We start from the raw sequence: 22731 nt of genomic DNA on the forward strand, positions 1-22731 counted from the left end.
ACTGAAAAAAAAAAAAGGAACCAGAATGGAGGATAGCTGTCATAATAACAAAAAATTACAAATAAACAAATCACTAATCCTTCTTCCCCCACAAAATGGAGAGGTCTGCAATGTGGAAGAAGAGCAAACTATAAATGTTTACGTAATACCTACATATGTGTGTTAATGCTGCTAGAGCGATGGAATATGTCATGGAAGCAAAGGAAGAAATCAACTTAAATTTACAATTTGGACATGCAGGTAGATTATATAACATCAAGCATTTAAATCACAATGCAAAGTAGTAGATAAAATGAATGGTATATAATGTTTTTTGACAAAATATTTCAGAACATGAAATGCCAAAAGGTATTTCATTATATTTCATTTTTAAAAAGAGAATAAGTCTTTATATATTTGCATTTGGAATCAGAAAACAGAAATGACAGGGTGAAGTTTATTTCTGTATTACTTTTGAAATTTAAGTTAATAGGATAAAAGAGGATTATTAGGGAAATCTCTGAAGTACTTTGATAGAATAAAAGTAATGGGTTAATTCTTAACCATTTATTCAGGCAGATTTGGAAGGACTTAAAGTTATGATTTACTTATAAGCTATATGTCCATACAAAATAGAAAGAAAAAAAGTGGATTTGAACTACATCTCTAATTCAGATTAACCCTACCCCACCAATGGATGAAAACAAAGATATTTAAATACCTTATAAAACTAAATTAAAACCACGTACTGATACAAGGGCAAATACAAAGAAACAATGGTAACTTCTGATCTTGTGTTCATACAATTCTAAATATACAGAAAAACATGAAAACTACATTATAATTATCATTAATGCAGTAAATTTTACCAAGAACTTACTAAGTGCTAGGTCCTAGGCTAGGCTCTTTCAGTTAAATAATAAACAGGAAAATATATCTGCCTCAAGAAGTTTATAATCCAGAAAAAAGGGGAAGACCTATAAACAGTGTCATGGGTCTGTGCACTACAAATGTACTATGTCTCAACAAGACTTCTGAGCAGTTTCTATCAGTAAAGTTGTAAACCAGAGTTATTTCATCTGCTCAACTCTGCTGCCTTTCACATAATACAGGGATAAATTTCCTTTGAGTTTTATAAACAGCAATCCACCAGATACATACATGAGCTTATCCCCACGCCTGGAGGAAATTTTTATATCATATATCTATAAGAAAACAGGGTCTTCTAATACCAAAATTTTATTAAAATATACAATCAAAGATAATGGCTAGTTGCTAAAAACCTACATACTGCTTGATTCAGCAACTCCTCTTCTATTAATTTGTCCTATGGAAATAATCCTGGAGGTGTACAAATATTTATACGCAATAATGCCCACTGAGATGTTGCAGACGTTACTAAAAAACTGGAAACAACCTAAAGGTCTAGTTATTGGTTAAACAAATGACAGTACTTTATATGAGAATATTAGGCAGTCAAGGACTTCCCTGGTGGTCCAGTCATTAAAAATCCACCTGCCAATGCAGGGCACATGGGTTCAAGCCCTGGTCTGGGAAGATCCCACATGCCGAGGGGCAACTAAGCCTGTGCACCACAATTACTGAGCCCACGTTCTAGCCCCTGCTCACCACAACTAGAGACAGCCCGCATGGAGCAACAAAGACCGAGCGCAGCCAAAAAAATTTTTTTTTAAATATATAAAGTACTTTAAAAAAATAATTAGGCTTATAAAAAATATTAGGCAGTCAATAAATATCAAGTTGTATAAGAATCGTGATATGAGAAAATATTTGATACATAAGTTAGAAAACGCAGTTTACTAAAAAACAACACAACAGAAAACCCGTTATTTTTTCTAAATTATTCTAAAAGTCAATGGATAGCAAAACTCAACTACATTTAAAGTCACGTCCAACTGGCAGAGTTTATGATTTTAAGTGATATGAGAGAAGCCTCCTGGCTGACTAACATTAATCAAAGGCTCTGGCCTATGACTCTGACAGTTATGACATAAATCTACATTTTTTTTGGACTCCTACTTTGGTGTTCTTTTTGATATAGTCAATGTCCTTTGGGCTGGTTCTCAAGAATGAAAAAGAGGGACATACAATAATAGTTAATAATGGTCATCAAAATTTGGAATTCTAGTGTTTATTCATAAACCAGCACCTTATGAAGGGTGCTAATATGATCTTTTCATCAGTCCTTACTTGTCAAGAGTTTTGGAATGGGAAAGGCTACATTTTCCAAAGGTATATCCCTTGGAATTCTAAAATGGTAAGAGTAACAGACTTGGTTCAAAGTCCCAGGTCTTGGCTTCCTTCAGACAAGGGTATGCAGACATGGAGGGGTAAAGAAAGAAAACCACTTTCTGCCTGTTTGTTAGACATTTGGCTTTGTTTTTTTCCTGGTTTCTACTGAATCATGATTTCCAAACATAACTATAAACACAGATATAAATTCAGAGATAGAAAGATGATAAAAATTTTTGCATGTGTGTATATATAAACATACATACACACATATATAGAGTATATGAATAATTCATGTAAAAGCAAGCTTGAAATTCTTTAATTTTACTAGAACACATTGCAATAGCACTATTAAAAAATGTAAAATGAGAGCTGAAGAAATAGAGAGTACAATTTCAACTTACCAAACTGTAATTTCTTCATGACAGCCACATATTTTTCTTCAAGTGATTTCAATACTGATAAAGGTTTGGGTTTCATAGCCACCTTCTTTGAATATTCACCTAGTTTTTTTTCTGTTATTTAATATTTCAAGATAAATAACATAAGTATACATTTTCGAAGAGTAAAACAAAAAAACTATTAACTTCTAGAGTTCAGAATTTGAATTCTGAAAAATTACCAAACTCTTCATAATTATCTTCCTATTGTACCCTTTTAAAATTAAAAGATTTCTTTCTATTTCATAAAAATAACTAATAGGGCTAAAAATCTTATCAATTTTAAAGCTTAAATTCTTAAAATGCTAATTAGATTTCATCTATTCAGGCAAAAACAGCAGAAATAAAGCAATAGATGATGAAGAATCATTTATTTCTTCCATTACTAATATGTGAAAATGCCAATTTTAACTGAATTCTTACACACTATTAATGTACTGTTTTCTATCTAATACAATTGCATTTTTCAATTTCATAACTTTCAGTGGGAAGAGAAATTTATAATGCATGCTGTCAGCCTACCAACAGTCTTAGAAATCATACACAGTAGAGATGAATATTTTAAAATTAGAGACTATACAAAATTAGCTTGAAAACCTGACATAGAACAGAATCTTTAAGTAAATAACTTGCTGGAAAACCATTAACATAGAGGGAAGAGAAGGCGGTTTTCAGTAGTAAATGAAACATCTTTGTATCAAAAGAAAAGGAGCATAAAGAGAATAGTGCTGTACCTTGATTTGCTTGCCGCAAACTGGTAGTGGCTGCATAAACAATCTCAGCAGTCCTCTGAATGTCTGGCACCAAAAGAGTAAGTCCTTCTGGCTCTTGATCAGATGCATCTGGTTTTACTCCTGTTTTAACATTTTCCCTTTTAGATCTGAAAAGTTTTTTTTAATATGAAAAGAAATGCAAGGAAAATTAAGATTTTAGTTTTGAAAAATAAATACTTCCATAAATCAGTAACAGTTTAAAAATCAACATGATAGTCTGCATTTCATTTGACATACACATGATATATACCAGGAGTAGTTTAAATCAGATTCATTTTGAAGCCATAGGATAATGCCTAGCATAATAACCAGTTTCCGGTAGGTTGTCTCTTCATATGCAAAAACAGACAAGAGTTAAACACTGTAGAAATGTCATACTGTAAAAAGACCCCAATACCTGGTATGTCCTTCGATCCACACCTTTAAAAACATACTTACAGTAACTATGTACCTAGAAGTAGAGAAATCACTTCTATATCTAAAAGTAAAAGATCCTCTGCCTTCTAAGACTTGGGAATCAAAGATCCATAGGTGGTTTTTCAGTTTAATACTCTTTGTATTTCACTTAGAGTATATTAATTTCCAAGGGGGGGAAAAAAGAAAAATTCCAGAATAAAGTGCAGGTTCACTACTAGGTAACTTAATACAATGTGCTTCTATACACTGAATCTTTATTTAAACGTTAAGTTTTAGGGCATAATCATTTTAAAGATATTCTTCTGTATTCCCTATTCAGGGTCTAATATAGACTCAAATTAAATTTTCTAGGTGAATGCAGTAGCATTTTATTAACAAGGTTCACTAAAAACAGCAACTAAGTATCAATTTCCTTTTTTCTATTTCAACTCTCAGCATGTTTTACTCACATCATCATTACACTACTTCTTAGATACTAAAAATCTACATCTTTGTTAATTCATTAAATAGATAATTTAAAACAAACTGAAATCACATATAAATAAAAGCGTTTAAAATGTTTATGCTAAGGTATGATCTAAACTACGCATCATTCATTTTTCTAGTTTGTACAGCTACTAACAAAAGGACATGGCTATTATGTTAAAACAACATTTCACAAAGTGGGCATGGAGCCTTAGAGAACTATAAAAAGACTGACAGAAGATAGAAGAGTCTTTAACAAAATAATATCATGCAATCTATGTCCAAATAAACTGTTCTTTATCACAAAGACAAAAATCTGCTCAGAAGCAATTCAGTGCTTAACTTTAGGTAGATAATAAGAGGTAAATTAAGAAGAGCCACTCAGATGGATAACAAGGGTAACCGGATTTAGTGTTATGCATGAGTCTTGAATTGGCTCCCACACTGTGTGAAAATCTAGCATCCACAGATATTTTTATACCACCTCATACACCACCTCACCTGGCAAGAGGATTTAACTTAAGAACCGTAATGTGTCACTGGGTTACTGCTTTTTCTCCTACCCTCTCTTCTTATCTTCCCTGATGTATATGTAGGAGTCACAGAGAACACATGGCCAACTCTCATTTGCTACTCAGGAACCACTTGGTAGATGTTTTGCTGTGTATCATATTAGGCATCAACCTCTGTGTGTGAACATGTATACGAACATATATGTTTGCATATGTAAGTAAGGAGAATATAGTGAATGAATGTTTTAAGACTGAAATAGACATTTTACTGCTAGAATCAAATAACATACTGCATCTTTTATAGCTATGAAGTTAAGCTGAGACTACAGTTTAATAGTGAGTCTGACAATTTTTTAAATAAAGATATGATTCTGGTAGACAAGATCAAACAGATTCTCAAATTCTGCATTTACCAATGGCTGTTCACAAACTTTGTGAAACACTGAGAGTCAAGAAAAAACACTTAAGTTGATTGATAGTACCCCCTCTGAATTTATAAAGACTCTCTCTCTCCCCAGTTGCAAATGATTCTCTTCCTGGGGCTTAAAAAAATTCTTAATTAGAAGGGCCACTGAACAATAGGAAAACAACAGTAAGTAGTTTGAGAAAACAGAAGAGTTACGGTTATAGCCATAATAAAATAAAGATGGTTTCCTAAATCTATGATTAGTCAGTTGATCCATTATATTCTCAATAAAGATGTCACTTAAAGAAACATATCTTGCCAAGCAGAGAAGGAAGATTACAGGAGTGAAGCTCATTTTTCCAGAATTAGGGTATTTTCTCCTTGAAGAAACAAGAACCTCTGGCATGGAGAGTAAACTGCCTCAATGCAATTTAGAGCAAGTTACCCTCAGAAAACTACTGATTCTAAATTTCAAGCCCTATTCATGAATACCAATTTCCTAACTCCAGTTTTTAAAAGATGATTAGTAGGAGAAATCTCTATTATTAAAATACTGCAAATAGGATAAAAATTTTTGTTATTTTTGACCACAAAATTTTAAAAATGTTTAAGAATTTTGCAAAAAGATCCACAGAAATTTTAAAAACAGCATTTTTTACACCAAATGCGTAAAAGAAATAATCACATACATCTTGAAGATAATGGCTGAATCATAAAGCAGACATAATTAGACCTTTACAGCAGGTTCTAACGAGAATTTTTTATGTGGATAGTCTTTTTGAAAAAACATACAGCAGAAAAAGGAATAATCTTCAAAAGGTAAAAGTACTTCAAATATATGAAGAACACACACTACCTGCCTGATGATGACTACAACTAGTCATTGTCTGACATTAAACTACAGACAGCAGTCTCTTTTCTATAAAAGCTGCAGGTTACTGTCAACCCATATGTAGGCCCAGCTCATGAAAAAAGGCCATACCTTAGCTCACATCCTGAAGTCTGTGTGAAAAGCTATTTGAGTTCAAGGCACCTAGCTGGAAGTAGGTCTTTGAGACTGACAATGGATCCAACATGGTAAAAGCAATCAGCGACGGCCGCTACCATGGTATCCGCTGCTTTGTGCATACGTTGAATCTGGTTGTGATCACTGCCCTGAAGAAATACGAGGAATCAACTGAAGTTTCTACTATTGCACAGAATTATCTGCAAACATTTTCCACTATGCTGTGAATTCCAACGACACAGCTAATAAATTAAGCAAATTTTGGCTCTGTGACATATAATCTAAACTAGGATGTGAGCAGAATGGGCAAATCTTTCTTGTGAAAACAAAAAGAAAAAAGAAACCCATAACTCAACATTCAGTTATATTGAACTGCTTCTTCTAATTCTACCACCCACATTAAGTTGGATACTTGTATGACTACAAGATATCAGAATTATGTTCTCTTATAATCTATAAACTAAAAACAGCTTAATACAACTATCTTCTTGGTTGGACATTAGGAAAGACCACTTCAATCCCCTGCACTCCTAATTCTAAAGTCAAAACTATCAAACTGTTGAAATAAACATTTAAAAAGCAGAACCACATTGAAGAAGTAATCAGGACACCACGTGCTGAAATGTCCAGATTCAGAAGTATTAAGAATTAGTGTCTTAGAGGAAGATTCTAAAACTACAAGAGAATGAAACTTCTATATTTACCTATAAAACAATGCACCATATCCACAGTTCTAAAGCTCTTTGCCAGGAATTATAGTTTAAAAAAAAAGTAGAAGTAAAAGTAAGCAGAAAGATTTTTAAAAATATTACTGTGGAGAATTATTTGCTTCTAATGTCTATAGAAAACACGAAAATAATTTTTGAAATGCACCACTAAATGGGATAAGACCTTTGTAAGATGAATGTTTTCCATGCTTATTTTAAAGCTTAGTTTTAAACTTTAGATTCCCTTTTGTTTTTACTTAAATTCTTTCCAAATGGAAGTACTGGTTTTAGTTTTCAATATGATTTAAATGAAAGTAGAAAATAAAATCTTCTTTGTCTTAAATGAAGCATAAATGAGCAATAGGAGAGAAGGGAATATTCAAAACAGAGGTATGAGAAGCCTTTGAAAATAAAACCTTGATTTTTAGATTAGATAAAAATATAATAGTTTTCCAGTCAGATTAAACATCACAGGACAAATACGGTACTGTGTGCTGCTGTGGAATGGAGTTGCCACAAGTAATATGCTTCACCAGGGGACAATCCAACTGGGGCTAAGAGATATTAAAATAAATGTTGGCACTGCTGTCTCCACCACCAAGTAAAAAAGGTTGACAAACCACTGAATTTGTTCAAGGTCATCACAAAAAGAAACTTAAAAAGTATATATATATGGTTGCAACAAATTCTTCTTGTCTAAGAAATCAGGCCTTTTTCACTTTGTAGGTTTGAGAAACAGAGGAAAAAGAAAAGATAGGAAATGTTTTTCCAATGAAAACAAATGTAGGAGGACTGGAACTGAAATTCTTTCTCAACTGAAGCCCTAAAGGAACTAACTTAAAGGAGTTAAAACAAGAGAGTTTGATAGAAAATATGCCGTTTAAGAAGTAAATTAACTAATCTTATTGCTTAGTTGGATAAAAATGAATTGGGTATTTCTACAATTCAGTTATTTTAAAAACTGATGAACTTGCACCGGAAGACACTTTGGGATAGCTAAGGGAAAGGGCAATCAAGGATGCTTACTTTAATAATGCTATTAAAGAGAAGTTCAATGTTGAGAACACCTTACACTCAACAGAGTCATTTGTGTCACGTCCTTATTAGCAATTAAGATTATGTGATTGGTGGCAAGTGCCTTTTTCAAACTTCTGGTGAAGCTATCAAATACTAAATATACAAAATATGATTATTTGTCTACTGGAGTCGAGCAGGAAAAGTCTGCACAAAAGATCAAGGACAAAATATCTGCCTTTGCTCCAACTCCAAGGAGGCTACGAAGTGCCACACTTACTCAAAAGTGAAACCAAACTACTATGGCTGTACTGTGACTTCATTTTGAGATAACACAGGTTGAAATGGCCAGCAGATGAATTTCACCAAGAATGGTACTTAAAATCTGAAGGGCTCACATTTTCACACTGTGATTATTTTGTGGGCAACAAAATGAATTTTCACACTAGATAATTATATTTCAAGTGGAAACAATACATATATAAAGGTTTAAAGTATTACGCTACCTGATGCCACAAATCCCTTTATTAATGGAGGTGACAGAGTTGCTTTCAAGTTCTTTCTTTTTTAAGAATCTAAAATAAAATGCTGATCGACAACTGGTCATAAACAGGCAGGAGTTGTTTTTTCTATTTGTTATTTAAATATCGAGTTTTGCTAATAAACTCTTTAATTTCTTCTTGACAAGGGAGTTAAAGATATTACAAATATAGGACATACTAAGATAGTAACAAAATTCAGGAGATGGAAAACAAGAGGGTGTTTAGCGGGGTGGGAAGAGGCTTCTCCAGCAACATAGAGAAAATAATTATATCTCCAACACACCACCCTAGTCTATGCAAGTAGACACCAAATCAGCTTGAAAAGACAGTAAAGGAAAAATACATACATCAATAACTAAGAAATTTTCAGAGGAAATGTTTTTATTGATTCTTTTGAGCAAAAAAAAAAAAATCAAATGGGTAAAGCTGACTTAATCCTCACTTAAGTGATAATTACATGAAGTTGCTACCAGCTCATGTTCTACAGACCACAAAACACAGTTTACCTTACTTAGGTTACCTTAGTGATCTAGTAATTATTACTTAGGCACAACTCGAATGGCTATGCATATCTAACGAAATATGCTGCCTTTTAACATCTTATCATAGTGTTAAAAAAAATTCTTCAGGGGAGTGAAAAAAGATAAGCAAAAGAAAATATAAGAAAAATTCTGTAGAATCTGCATTCTTATATATACTTTTTTAATTATCAAAAGCAAAATTTTCAATTAAAAAATGTTACTTGTCAACATTAAAAATATTTATGTGTCCTAACTTTCCAAAGCCAAATCAGAAATAAGTTCACACTTCGATTTCTAATTATTCACTGATGCATAAATCCAATTGTTCTTTGGAAGTTAAGTTCAATTTAGTAAATAAATATACTTGATTGGGACATTAGGAAATTTGAGGTCTTATCATAGCTCTCTGCCACTAAGCACGAGACCTTGGAACAAATCACAGTATTTATGGACCTTGTTTTCATCATTTATAAAAAGGGGGATATGAACTATCTGAACTCTTAAGAGCATTCCTTATAGTTCTAAAACCCTGTAGATATTATGGGACAGGTTACTTATCGTGAAGTGCCCAGAAAGATTTACAAACTAAATCTTACTTAGCAAGAGACTTCAAATTCAGCAATTAAGATTGCTTGAGATTTTGTCAGGAAGTAAGATAGTGGAAACCATCTTGAAACATAAAGCACATCTAATGTAATCTGACAAGGAATAAATAATCATTTTATATGTTATGCTACTGAGGTAGAAGTATTAAGTCAATTTATAATTTTTAATGAGTTTATGTTTGTTAATCACTTAAATAATAGAATAAGCTGTACTTTGGTACTTGATCTGAGTGTTTTTCAGGAATCAGCTAAAGCTGAAGTCTAGCCATTACATGTCACCTTAGTGATCAATGAACAATTTTGGTAAAAGGTAGCAATGGGGTATAAAAATAGAAGTATCTGGACTACGGGTCAATCAACTTGTCTTTTTTTTTTTTTTTAAATTATTTATTTGGCTGTGCTGGGTCTTAGCCGCGGCATGTAGGATCTTTAGTCGCTGCATGTGGGATTTAGCTCCCTGACCAGGGATTGAACCCAGGCTCCTGGCCTTGGGAGCATGGAGTCCTACCCACTGAACCACCAGGGAAGTCCCTCTTTCTTCATAAATGTTGTTTTTGATAATGAACACTACAGGCATCAGGAAAGTGGGGAGCTAAATCCCAGATTTATTACCTATTAGTAAGTTTTTAAATGTTAAATTCTAAGTAATAGTTTCATTCTTTGTAGAACAAGAATATTTTCTTGTCTACCACACAGAGCAAAAAAAACTAGTAATACACATCTAAGAACTTCTGAAACTCTATATCCTACACAAAAGTTAGGTTATAATATTATTCCTTGTATTTTTTACACAGTTATATGCTACTATATATTTATTATAACTTTTCCCACATTTAAAGCAGTTTGGCTTATTCTTCAGAAACAAGAAGGGAAATCAATAAAAACATAGAGGCTGGAACATAAATATTATACTAATCAAAATTATTTCAAACTGACAGAACAAAAGGAATTCAGAAAATACTTTTGTCTTTTATCTGCCTAAGTCATTAATCTGACAGTTAGAAAAATTCATTTTTACCAGATTTTTTTTTTTTTTTTTGCAGTAGGCGGGCCTCTCACTGTTGTGGCCTCTCCCGTTGCAGAGCACAGGCTCCGGACCCGCAGGCTCAGCGGCCATGGCTCACGGGCCTAGTCGCTCCGCGGCATGTGGGATCTTCCCAGACCGGGGCACGAACCCGTGTCCCCTGCATTGGCAGGCGGACTCTCAACCACTGCGCCACCAGGGAAGCCCCATTTTTACCAGATTTTGATCTCTCATAACTGGCATAAAATTAAGTGGTAGTGACCTTGGACTTATGTGCAGTAAACATCTAATCACAGGCTGTCTTTGGCATGTGTCTAACAAACACTGCTTACACCTTTATACATCCTTTACCTCCTACTTTTGTATCAGGGTGTCATTCTCACATGCGCTCCCCCTCGCCCCCGCCCCAGCCTCTCTCTTTTGGCCCCTAGGGAACTATTTCTTCCACTGCTTGTAGATATAAAAATTAAAAGTATTAAACACAAAAATCATCAAATTATAAAACTAAAAAAAAAAACAGAAAGTAAGGCTTTTTGGATAAAATAAATGAAAAACTTTTTTTTCTGCATTCGGTAAGAAAGAAAAGTGTCAATATTGCTATACTGAGGGCACCTGAAAAACGGAACATTTATGGTAATAAAGTTTTCAAAAACTATGCAAGAAAAAAGTACAAAATTTCCATATGATAGCATCATGAAATGTCCCAATTTTGTTCAAATTTTAAGTGATAGATGATATTAGAAAATGGCCTAAGTAGAAAATTACATTTAACATTATAGGTACATTTAAGGTATGTTTTCAAAATGGTATAAAACCAGTGTACAAAACATGCTATTATATACTTAGAAAAAAATTAATTTCTGAAATAGTCCTCATAATTAATTATCTAAATGTTATCTGTTTCAGACAAAAGTTGGAAAGTGCTGAATGTAAAAATTCTCTATTTTGAAGCAATACACTTTTGCCTAGTCTTTAGTTAGGAATGTTTCCCTGACTTATCTTAATATAAATGTTTACTAATAATCAGCCAACAGCAATATTCATCAGTTTATTTATGTTAACCATTAGACTCAAATTAACTCTAAGCAGTTATTGCAAATTGTGAATCTTGAGAGGACTTATTAGGAGAGGTGGTAGACAGTAAAATATAGAATCATGAGTAAAAGAATATTAAAATATCATCATCTTTAGGAAGTTCTTAATGCAATTTGTACAGTAAATATTTAACAACTTTTTAAAGACAGACTAAATCACAATAAATCACTCCTAGGTGCCACCTTGCCATGTCAACAGGTTAGTCTTGCCAGGAAAGATGAACATAATAAACTAGAAGTATATACATTTATTCCTTGAATAGTGCTCTGGTTTACACTAATACCAATCCCATCAGAATACTGTAATTATCTGTCACCAAACTAATCCTCACCCATAGGAGAGTGAGGATGAGAATCAAAATACCACTCTAAATTGTAGCCACATTAAAACAAAAGCAAGGCTAGTCTGGCTTCTGCTAACTTTCGATTCTCCCAATTAAGCACAGATAAAAGGGGGAAGGAGAGTAAGACAGTCAATGGACATACATCATCCCATTTCTTCTCCTTTTTAATTTTGTTAGTTTATATTTGCAAAATGCCATTACTTTTAGAGGACTTGATATATCCTATTAATAAAGTTTCCCAAAGCGTGAGAAAACATTAAGTGATAATTAGACATGGTATTAGTTAACTGAATTGAAGAGTGAGAAAACTAGTCTCTTTCCAATGAAAAGAAAGGTCTCAGTAAGCCTTTGGTAATTTCTTAGCATTGTTAAATCTTCCTTATTAAAACACAAAACGGGTCTGGAGTCAGACACTAACTTTTTTTTTTTTAATATTTATTTATTATTTATTTATTTTTGGCTGCATCAGGTCTCAGTTGCAGCACATGAGATCTTTGTTGAGGCACGCAGGATCTTTCATGGCGGCACTTGGGCTCCTCATTGTGGTGTGTGGGCTTCTCTCTAGTTGTGGCGCAAAGGCTCCAGGACGCATGGGCTCTGTAGTTGTGGCGCATGGGTTCCAGAGTGCTTGGGCTCTGTAGTTTGCAGCACGTGGGCTCTCTAGTTGAGGTGCACGAGCTCAGTAGTTGTGGCGCACAGGCCCAGTTGCCCTGCAGCATGTGGGATGTTAGTTCTCTGACCAGGGATCAAACCCACGTCCCCTGCCTTGTAAGGTGGATTCTTTACCACTGGACCACCAGGGAAGTCCCAGACACTAATTTTTTAAATTTAGTTTATTCACTTTTAGACTTATCTTCTATTTATGGCAAATGATACTGGTCCGTCTGATATGTTAGTAATGTGAAGTTTCCTCTTTAAATAAAATGTTTGGTTAAAAAAGAAAATCTGATCTAAAGAAAGATTCTAGCAAAAGCATGGGTGGTATAAGGCTTGAAAGTTCCTCCTCATAAATGCTGAGGCTCTTCACTCTGACAAAGAATTTCTACCAAGAAAAATTTCCTTCAGTTTTCAACCATGAAAATGGTTTGGTTTATTTTGATCCGATTAATAAAAATCCCATTATCACATGATACTCTTTTAAGATGAATTCTAAAATAATATAGACAAAAGGCTCTAGAAAAATTAAATCTAAAGCCTACTTACTGTCATATAAGTTTTCCACATATACAATTTTGGCTGGATGACAGCTTTAAGGAAAGAGAAGAATTGTATGAAAATGAATGTAGTCTCACCCTGTCATTCCTAAACCTTAATATAAAAGATTTTAGATTCTCTGCTAATGATTCTGAGCCTCTGTCAAGCCAATAGATGACTGTTTTCTGTCTTCAGTAAAATAACCTAGTAGGATTAGTACTGGAGAACTTCTGCGTAAGATTACAGACTTCAGATTCTGATATGTTAACAAAGGAAACCATGCTCCGAAAACCATTTATTCGATAGCACTTACACTTTATTGAAGGAGATCTCCAGGGATAAATCCGCAGTCACTGATACTAACACATAGGCAGAATAATGTAGTTAATAAGTAATTTAAAGCCTGAGTTATATTATTTCTTTTTTAAAGTCAAACATCTGAAACATAGACAGTATTTCTACCTAGGAACTAACTTTCTTTTAAGTCCATAATTTTAGAGCAAGAATGCTAATAGACTCAAATCCTCAGTCCCCAGAATGGCAGGATGGGAGAGGACACAAACAGCTCAACTGTCAAGACAGAAAGGATGAAAATCTCTTCCATGGCAATTTAGTCTTGTTCTAACTCCCACCCTAACCATTCAGATACACTGCAAGACAATCTTTTTTTTTTTTTTTTTTTTTTTGCGGTACGCGGGCCTCTCACTGTTGTGGCCTCTCCCATTGCAGAGCACAGGCTCCGGACGCGCAGGCTCAGCGGCCATGGCTCACGGGCGCAGCCACTCCGCGGCGTGTGGGATCTTCCCAGACCGGGGCACGAACCCGTGCTCCCTGCATCGGCAGGCGGACTCTCAACCACTGCGCCACCAGGGAAGCCCCTAAGACAATCTTTTTATAATGCAGATCTGATTAGATCTCTGCTGAAATCCTTTCAATGGCTCATCACGTTTAAGAGTAGGTAACTATGAAGTTCTTCAAGCCCCTGCTTTCCTCTCTAGCCTCATTTCCCACCCCTATTTCTCACCCGAAGGACACCCAGGCACACCAAACTTCTTTATTCTCTACATTTCGCTGAATACTTGATGCTTTCTTTCACTCCAACATTCTTCACACAGCCTGGTACATCAGGCCCCTGCTCCTCTTTATTTAGCCAATTCTTATGTATTCTTTGGGCTTCCAAATCTGGGTTGATCCTCCAGTAATGTTTTAAACTTCCAATATGCCATGTACTGTGTTATTAAAACTGCCTAGTTATTGTTTCCCCCATAATCTGTCAGTCCCTTAGAAAAAGTCCTAATTTTCTTGTTATGCTCTCATGAACATTCAATAAACATCCGTTAAAGGAACAAATCAGTGATGCTCTTGTGACTAGGCCAGATATCACCTATCTGAATATAAGCGCAAGCTTCTAAAACACTAATTAGATAAAAGCAAAGTAAATGATCTGCCTTTTCAGCTTCTTCATGATATTTTCCTAGTTCCTCTTATAGAAGGTTTCAGGCTTGGAGGGGAGAGTCAGTTAACCTATATAATCTCTATCATTCTTTGAATTTTGAGATCAAAATTAGTTGGGTTTAAGCATTGTCCTCAAGATAGGATACTTTTTTTTTTTTTTTTGCGGTACGCGGGCCTCTCACTGCTGTGGCCTCTCCCGTCGCAGAGCACAGGCTCCGGACGCGCAGGCTCAGCGGCCATGGCTCACGGGCCCAGCCGCTCCGCGGCATGTGGGATCCTCCTGGACCGGGACACGAACCCGCATCCCCTGCATCGGCAGGCGGACTCTCAACCACCGTGCCACCAGGGAAGCCCAAGATAGGATACTCTTAATTGGATTATTCCAACCAGTAAAAGTAAACTTCCTCTTTAGATTTGGGCAAAACGTTTTAATTTCTTTCATCCAAAAAAGCTAAAAATTGTAAGTATAACATATACAGAAGAAATAATATCAATGTAAATCATTATATGTAACCACAATTATCATCCAGAGACCTGCAAATTACATAGAGAATCTATCTTTTCTTTATCTAATATGACAAAATTGTGCTATGTTAAATTTTCATTTGGAGGGAAAGAACTGCATGCCTTTTGTGTATTTCTGGCTTTTAGAAAGAAAAAAAAAAGTAACAAATGAGAAATAATAAGAAGAAAACAAGGCAATACAATAATATACATAAACGTAATTAGTAAACTAGTACTTGCTTTCTTGCTTTAAAAAAAAAAAGAAAAACCTATACTAAATAGATGTACTCTATCTACCCTTACCTATTTTTCCCCTGAGCCCCCAGGTGCAGATGTGGCCAGGACACCCCAGGGAATCACCCACAGTCAAGGCATCCCCCCCACCTGCCTTATTTCTTACTGAGAGAAAAAGAGACAAAAATAATGCAAAAATGTTCTGAGCTGGGGAACACCTACACATTATTTTTAAAGTCGTAACTCCAAATCCTGATGAAGCACTAAAACACATCCTAAAAGTGATATGTAAACAGAATGTAATTTGCCTTGACCATCCTCTTCGAAGAGTATCCTGGGTTTTGTTTTTGTTTTTAAATACAGTTGGGGATCAGGTAGAGGGGAGGGGGGAGGGGGAAGCTTTGCATCTTGAAACAGTGTTAAAAATAAATTTAGACCAATTTCTGTGGGTATAAACTTTACAGGAAATTGGACTATACTGTTCACTTTATTAGAGTTCTAGTCTGATGAAAATATAAAAAGAAATACATTTAAGTTTTGACAGGCTGGAAAAGAGTAGATTTTCCCCTCTTTCTGTGAAGTGGAAAGTGAATTCTCAAGGTGCCAAACCTTGATAGGAAAGTAGGGATGTTATAACATGTATGTCTTTGCTGGCTTCTTTTTGTAACAGAGGCTGTATTCTACACATATATAAAAAAAAAACAGATATCATGAGGAATCTTGACGAAGAGGCACATTCAAACCATAATACAAAACTCTCTTTAGTGTTTGTCAGTAAAATAGCTTTAAAATATAGTTAACTGCACAGGGTTACTGTAAAGATAAAATAAAAAATGAAATGTTCTCTGTGAACAGTCATGATTTTATGTGCATGTTTTTTTTTCAATTTAAAAAAAATTAACTAATTTATTTATTTTTGGCTGCGTTGGGTCTTCATTGCTGCGCGTGGGCTTTCTCTAGTTGCGGCGAGTGGGGGTTACTCTTCGTTGCAATGCGCAGGCTTCTCATTGTGGTGGCTTCTCTTGTTGCGGAGCACGGGCTCTAGGTGTGTGGGCTTCAGCAGTTGTGGCTCATGGGCTCTAGAGCGCAGGCTCAGTAGTTGTGGCGCATGGGCTTAGCTGCTCCGCGGCATGTGGGATCTTCCCGGACCAGGGCACGAACCTGTGTCCCCTGCATTAGCAGGCGGACTCCCAACCACTGCGCCACCAGGGAAGCTCCCTACATGCATGTTTTGCTGGTACAAAATTTAAAAGTTTTGAAGTGTCATTTTTTCTTGGTGAAAGATTTTAAAGAATTTCTTTTTCCAGGTAACCAAGTAGAAAAATAAAGAGCTCCTGTTAACTGAAACTCAGTTATCCTCTATCCGCAATTAAATTTTTGTAGTGGTTCATTAATACATTTCATGCAGAAGTTTAATTTTTAAGAAATTATACTGCATGTTATGTGAACAGGATATACATTAAGAAAAGCAGCAAAAACGGCACTCTAGGTCTGCAAATTCCATTCGCTTAGCTCAGATAGAAAATCAGACCTTTAGTCTGATGATACCACACTATTTTTGTATAATTATGTTAGCTACCTAGGTTACCAGTTAGAAAGATTTTTGCCATAATGAAGGATGGGACCAAAGATAATATTATTTTCTTCTCTACAACATAAAAAAGTCTCACACTATCAAAGAAAATATACCTTTACATTTTCCCTCCCTGGTAAAAGAGTATGAACCTACAGCTTTTTATATCGCTACCAACTGGGTCTTCTTTAATCTCTTCTCTAATTCATGATTCTTACTGCCTAGCAGTGAGCCACTAGTTTTTAAAGTGATATTGACAGTACAATAAAGCTAAAAGAGTCAGAATAATCTGAGGAGTTGATTTCTTCTGAAAAATGAAAGCTGACAAAAACTATTCCTCCAATGACCAATTCTCTGCCATCATTTGATGTATACTGAGTTTCTCAAATTTTAGGCTACTAAAAAAATAAGTGAGAACAGGTAGGACAAATATATTGCAAAGATGGTAAAGAAGATTAACTGATTCAAAAGACCACTAACAAAGAAATAAGCTTCCTCTAGCCTAATTCTGAATGTTTATGCAAACATCAGAATTTATGCCATCTTTAAGTAAAACTGACAACCATTAAACAGATTCTGCTAAGAGAATGAAAAAGGTTACCAGGAAAAGGTTTTTAAAAAAGTTTTTGATAAGAGGACTCACCATCTGATTTCTAGCAAGGTATAAACTTAACCAAAGATTCATTTAAAACTTCAATTTTCCACGAAGATAAAATACTAACTTTACTATAACTTCAACAAATAAATACCAAATCCTCTACCTTCTAAAAAACATTATAGCATGAATTATAACATATGTATCAAAATGAAACTAGTAATTCCTAAAGCCAACAGTTCTAATTCTATGAATCTACTCTGCAGAGATTTTTGCAAGTCCCAAAAGATGTATGTCAGAGGTTATTACAAATTAGAAATAACCCAAATGTCCACTAATAGATGGTTAAGTAAAATACAGCATCTATATACAATGCATAATCAGAAATATTAAGAACATTATCAGCAATATGTATTTACTGAGAGTGAAGGTGTCTTTCACCTCAATATTGAGTAAAACTAGCATCTATCTGTATAATAGGTACAATGTGATAGCATTTAAGAAAAACTCTATCTATAGCTATAAGATCACATAGGGCGATGTCTGGTAAGTCACTGTTAATAAACGTTTCTGAGTGTAGGATTTGGTGGCTACTTTCTCTTTGCAGTTTTATTTACTGCTTGTGCATATGTTTGTTTAATTAGCATACATCATTTTTAAAAAACCAACAAAGCTATTTTAAAAAAGATAGTAAAAGCCAAGGTCAAAAGAAATGAACAAAGTATAGTACCTTAAACGGTTGGTGTAGGTATCAACACAGGTCTTCATTTTGGCTAATAATGTACCAACAGAAGTTTGACACTCTGACTGTTCTTCTTCCTCTTCACCATTCTCTGCAGAAAGAGGCAACAATAGGGGCACCATGCACGTACAAGAAGCAATGGCCCGGAGCAATTCTAGCAGAGCTCGATAGAGTGGCACATGTCTTGCCATGTCGAGAACTGTAAGAAGGAAGAAGGGGAAAGCATAAAATGAGCAGATGTGCAATATAAAAGTAAGTCCACAGCAATGTAGCTTCTACTTGGATCTTAAGATTAATTGCTTGGTTGGTAAGTGGACTAAAGTAGATGTTCATGAAGCACCAATGTACAAAGTGTAGCACTTTTAGGGAACAAAAAAAAATGAAAATGGCACAGAGTTGGGGAGACAGCAGGAAATGTAATTAAGTAACTATTTAGTTATATCACACATAAAAATGATTAAATAGTCCAGATAATACATTATGGCAGTAAATACATTTACTTATTTACTTAAAAAAATTATTTATTATTTATTTTTGGCTGCATTGGGTCTTTGTTGCTGCATGCGGCTTTCTCTAGTTGCGGCGAGTGGGGGCTACTCTTCGTTGCGGTGAGCGGGCTTCTCATTGTGGTGGCTTCTCTTGTTGCGGGGCACGGGCTCTAGTAGTTGTGTGGGCTTCAGTAGTTGCAGCATGCAGGCTCAGTAGTTGTGGCACACGGGCTCAGTAGTTGTGGCGCACGGGCTTAGTTGCTCCGCGGCATGTGGGATCTTTCCGGACCAGGGCTCGAACCTGTGTCCCCTGCATCGGCAGGCGGATTCTTAACCACAGTGCCACCAGGGAAGCCCTAAGCTATGATCTTATCCCAGTTATAAAAAGCAACAAACAACATTAATTAATCCTAAAAATTAATCTGACCTCTATAAAAAAGAAAAATACTTAGTGTTTTAGATAGCGTGTTCATTAAGAGGTAGAAGATTATTTCCCAATGTTATTAAATAATGTATAGTTATAATACTTTCCTCAGAATTTGCTGTTTCTCCTTACATTCTTTTGAATGGAGTTCTATGAATGTAATTTATGCTCCGTATTACAATATTACCTCCAACTAATCCACACTTCACTGTTCAACATTCTATTCCCAGAAAAATAAAGCCAACTATAAGAAAGCATAGTTGTGTTTTTTGGTTTTTTTTTTTTTTTTTTTTTTTGCAGTACGCGGGCCTCTCACTGTTGTGGCCTCTCCCGTTGCGGAGCACAGGCTCTGGACGCGCAGGCTCAGCGGCCATGGCTCATGGGCCCAGCCGCTCCATGGCATGTGGGATCCTCCCGGACCGGGGCACGAATCCGTGTCCCCTGCATCGGCAGGTGGACTCTCAACCACTGCCCAACCAGGGAAGCCCAGCATGTTTTTTTATAATATAGTAAATAACATATATTCTTACATTAGAAAAGCAGTAATATAAATTACCTGCTAAATCACATCACGTTAAGTAATTCTAAACATTAAAGTGACAGAGGGTTATTATGTATACACAAAAACTGTCTTAGGGGTTTAATAACAGACACTTTGCCAGGATAACAATCCATGCGATTGAAAATGAGGCAATATTGTGTTCTTATTATAAGACAATAAACTTGGAGAATTAAATCTAAAATGTTCTGAGATATAAATAAACTATTCGATCCAAAGAATATAAGAAATGATTTGACATAGGAAAGAACTTGCATGAAGAACTTGCTCAAGACTGTATAATCAGTGAAGTGGAGCAAGCAGGATGCACACACAGGTCGTCCAGTTCTGAAGTCCAGACACTTAACTACTGAAATATAACGGCACTCAATAGTCACAGTTTCAGAAAAAAACACTAACATGATTTACCAACAGAGAGGAAAAAAAAGTGTTCTAGGCATGGGAAAAAATTTAATATGGCCTGAAATTCCTCCTAACAGGTTCCTTAAAGCACACTAAAAAGTGCTAGGTGCCTTTAAGCTTTAATCGGTATAGTTCATAATCTTAAATATTTTCAACATACCTTACAGCACAGTCTCAAATTTAGCTACAACATTCAAATGGTAAAATAATAAATTTCCCTCTTAATATAATTTAATTCTCTAGAAACTTTAAGTGGCACTTGTTATTTAAAAAAAAATCAAAACTCTAAGTAATCCAAGCAAAATCACAAAATCATTTCCCGATGAATTATTTATAACTTTCAAAATCAACTTATTGAGGCACAACTTACAGTCAATAAAATGCACTAATTTTAAGTACATATTCAATGATATCTGACAATATACACTCCTGTGTAATCACTGCCAAAATGAAGATACGTAATATTTTTATCATCCCAAACACCTTTGTAGTTAACCATCCTCCTCTGGACAGCTTCAGGCAGCCACTCCTATGCTGTCACCTTGGAAAGCAGATAAGCAACAGAGAAAACCAACAATGCCAAATCGGTTCTTTTTTTTTTTTTAAACATTAAAAAAAAAACACTTACTTATTGATTGATTGATTGCCATGCAGTGCGGCTTGTGGGATTTTAGTTTCCTGACCAGGGATTGAACCCGAGCCCTCGGCAGTTAAAGCACAGAGTCCTAACCACTGGACCGCCAGGGAATTCCCCCAAATCAGTTCTTTAAAAATAAATAGCAATCTCAATAGCCCCCGTCAGTTAAAAAAAATTGAATTCTTACTTAAAATCCTTTTCATTAAAAAGCTCCATATGGCTTCACAGGTAAATGTTATCAAACACTTAAAAAACACATACTTTTTTTTTTTTTGGCCACACCACGTGACTTGCGGGATTTTCGCTCCATGACCAGGGATTGACACCCCCCCACCCCCCCAGCCCCCACCCCCCCCCCCGCACTAAGCCGGCTGTGAAAGTACCTAGTCCTAACCACTGGACCGCCAGGGAATTCCCTAAAAAACACATACTATTAATTGTATGTGGTGTACTTCAGAAAACAGAGGAAGTGGTAACAACTCATTTTATGAGGACAAAATTACCCAGATACCAAAATAAGACAAAGACATTACCAACAAAAAAAAGGAAGAAAAGAAAAAAGAAACTACAGATGAGTATCCCTCATGAACACAGAAACAAAAAAGTAAAATAAATCACAACCAAGTGGCTTTTATTCCAGGATTGCAAAGTCGACTTTACATTTGAAAAATCAATGTAATTCACCATATTAACAGACAAAATAAGAAAAGCCATATGATCATCTTACCAGATCTAAACAAAGTATTTAATGAAATTCAAAATCCATTGATGATAAAACTCTAACCAAACCAGAAACAGAAGAAAACTGCCTCAAGCTGATAAAGGGAATCTATAAAAAACCCTACATCAACCACCATATTTAATGGTGAAAAGACTGAACACCTTTCCCCCAAACTGACAACTTCTGCAAGATCTAAACAGTACAATAAGAAAAAAAAAAAAATCTTTTAAAGAAATAAACAAAACTCATAGAAATTGGAAAGAAGAAATAAAATTGTCTGTCTTTAATGTTCATGGCATGATTATCTTTCTATACAGAAATCCTAAGGAATGTAGCACAACTACTGAGTTGTACAAGGTAGTAGCATATCAGGTGAATAAATAAAAATCAACTGTATTCTTATATACCAGTAACAAGAAAATAAAATTTTTAAAAAAGTATAATTTACAATAGCATAAAAAATGAAATTGGGATAAATTTGACAATTTCAGAAGTATAAAAACACTGCTGAGGCTCATTAAAGGAAATTTAAACAACTAGATATACAATGCTCATAGAAGACCCAATATTGTTAATAAGTTAATTCTCTCCAAATTCATATACAGATTGAATGCAATTCCAATCAAATTTCCAATGGGCTTTTAGTTGGGGGGTAGAAACTGACAAGATGACTCATATATATGGAAATGCAAAGGACCTAGAGAGTCAAAATAATTACAGCTGAATTTTATTTGCCATAAGATTATAAATTCTGCAATTAATGCATCTTAAGAGTTAAGTAAACTTTATAAATATTAACTGGTCAAATGCTTGCCTTTTTTGAAACTATCTGGTAGGACAAAGGAACAAGAAACAAACAAATTTACAATGATACTTTGACTAATAAAATCTCTGAGAGTAGAAATCCTCTAGGTAAAAACAAAACAAAAATACTTCGCAAATCATGCAAAGCCTAATTGTTTAGCTGAATACCTATGACTGACAAAAATACTTCCATGTAGAATTTCTATTCATTCTAGCCCACATAAAAGTTACAAGAGCTTGGGTATATAATCGCTGATGTCCCAACACCAGCCTTTTACTCTTCTCTCCAATTCTGGT

At 35.0% G+C, this 22731-nt stretch overlaps 1 protein-coding gene across 2 annotated transcripts in view; it reads right to left on the bottom strand.

Annotated features, from left to right (window-relative positions):
- The window catches only part of BIRC6 (baculoviral IAP repeat containing 6), a 238163-nt gene that overhangs the window by 23539 nt on the left and 191893 nt on the right, over positions 1 to 22731 (bottom strand). For both annotated transcript variants that reach the window (XM_079940545.1, XM_079940544.1), the window contains 3 exons: positions 18388 to 18598; positions 3407 to 3552; positions 2637 to 2747 (listed from right to left, as the gene is read on the bottom strand). In XM_079940545.1, coding sequence (XP_079796671.1) covers positions 2637 to 2747; positions 3407 to 3552; positions 18388 to 18598 — 468 coding nt within the window. The remainder of the gene's footprint in view (positions 1 to 2636; positions 2748 to 3406; positions 3553 to 18387; positions 18599 to 22731) is intronic.

Source organism: Stenella coeruleoalba, assembly GCF_951394435.1.
Source record: "Stenella coeruleoalba genome assembly, chromosome: 13".
Classification (NCBI taxonomy): domain Eukaryota; kingdom Metazoa; phylum Chordata; class Mammalia; order Artiodactyla; family Delphinidae; genus Stenella; species Stenella coeruleoalba.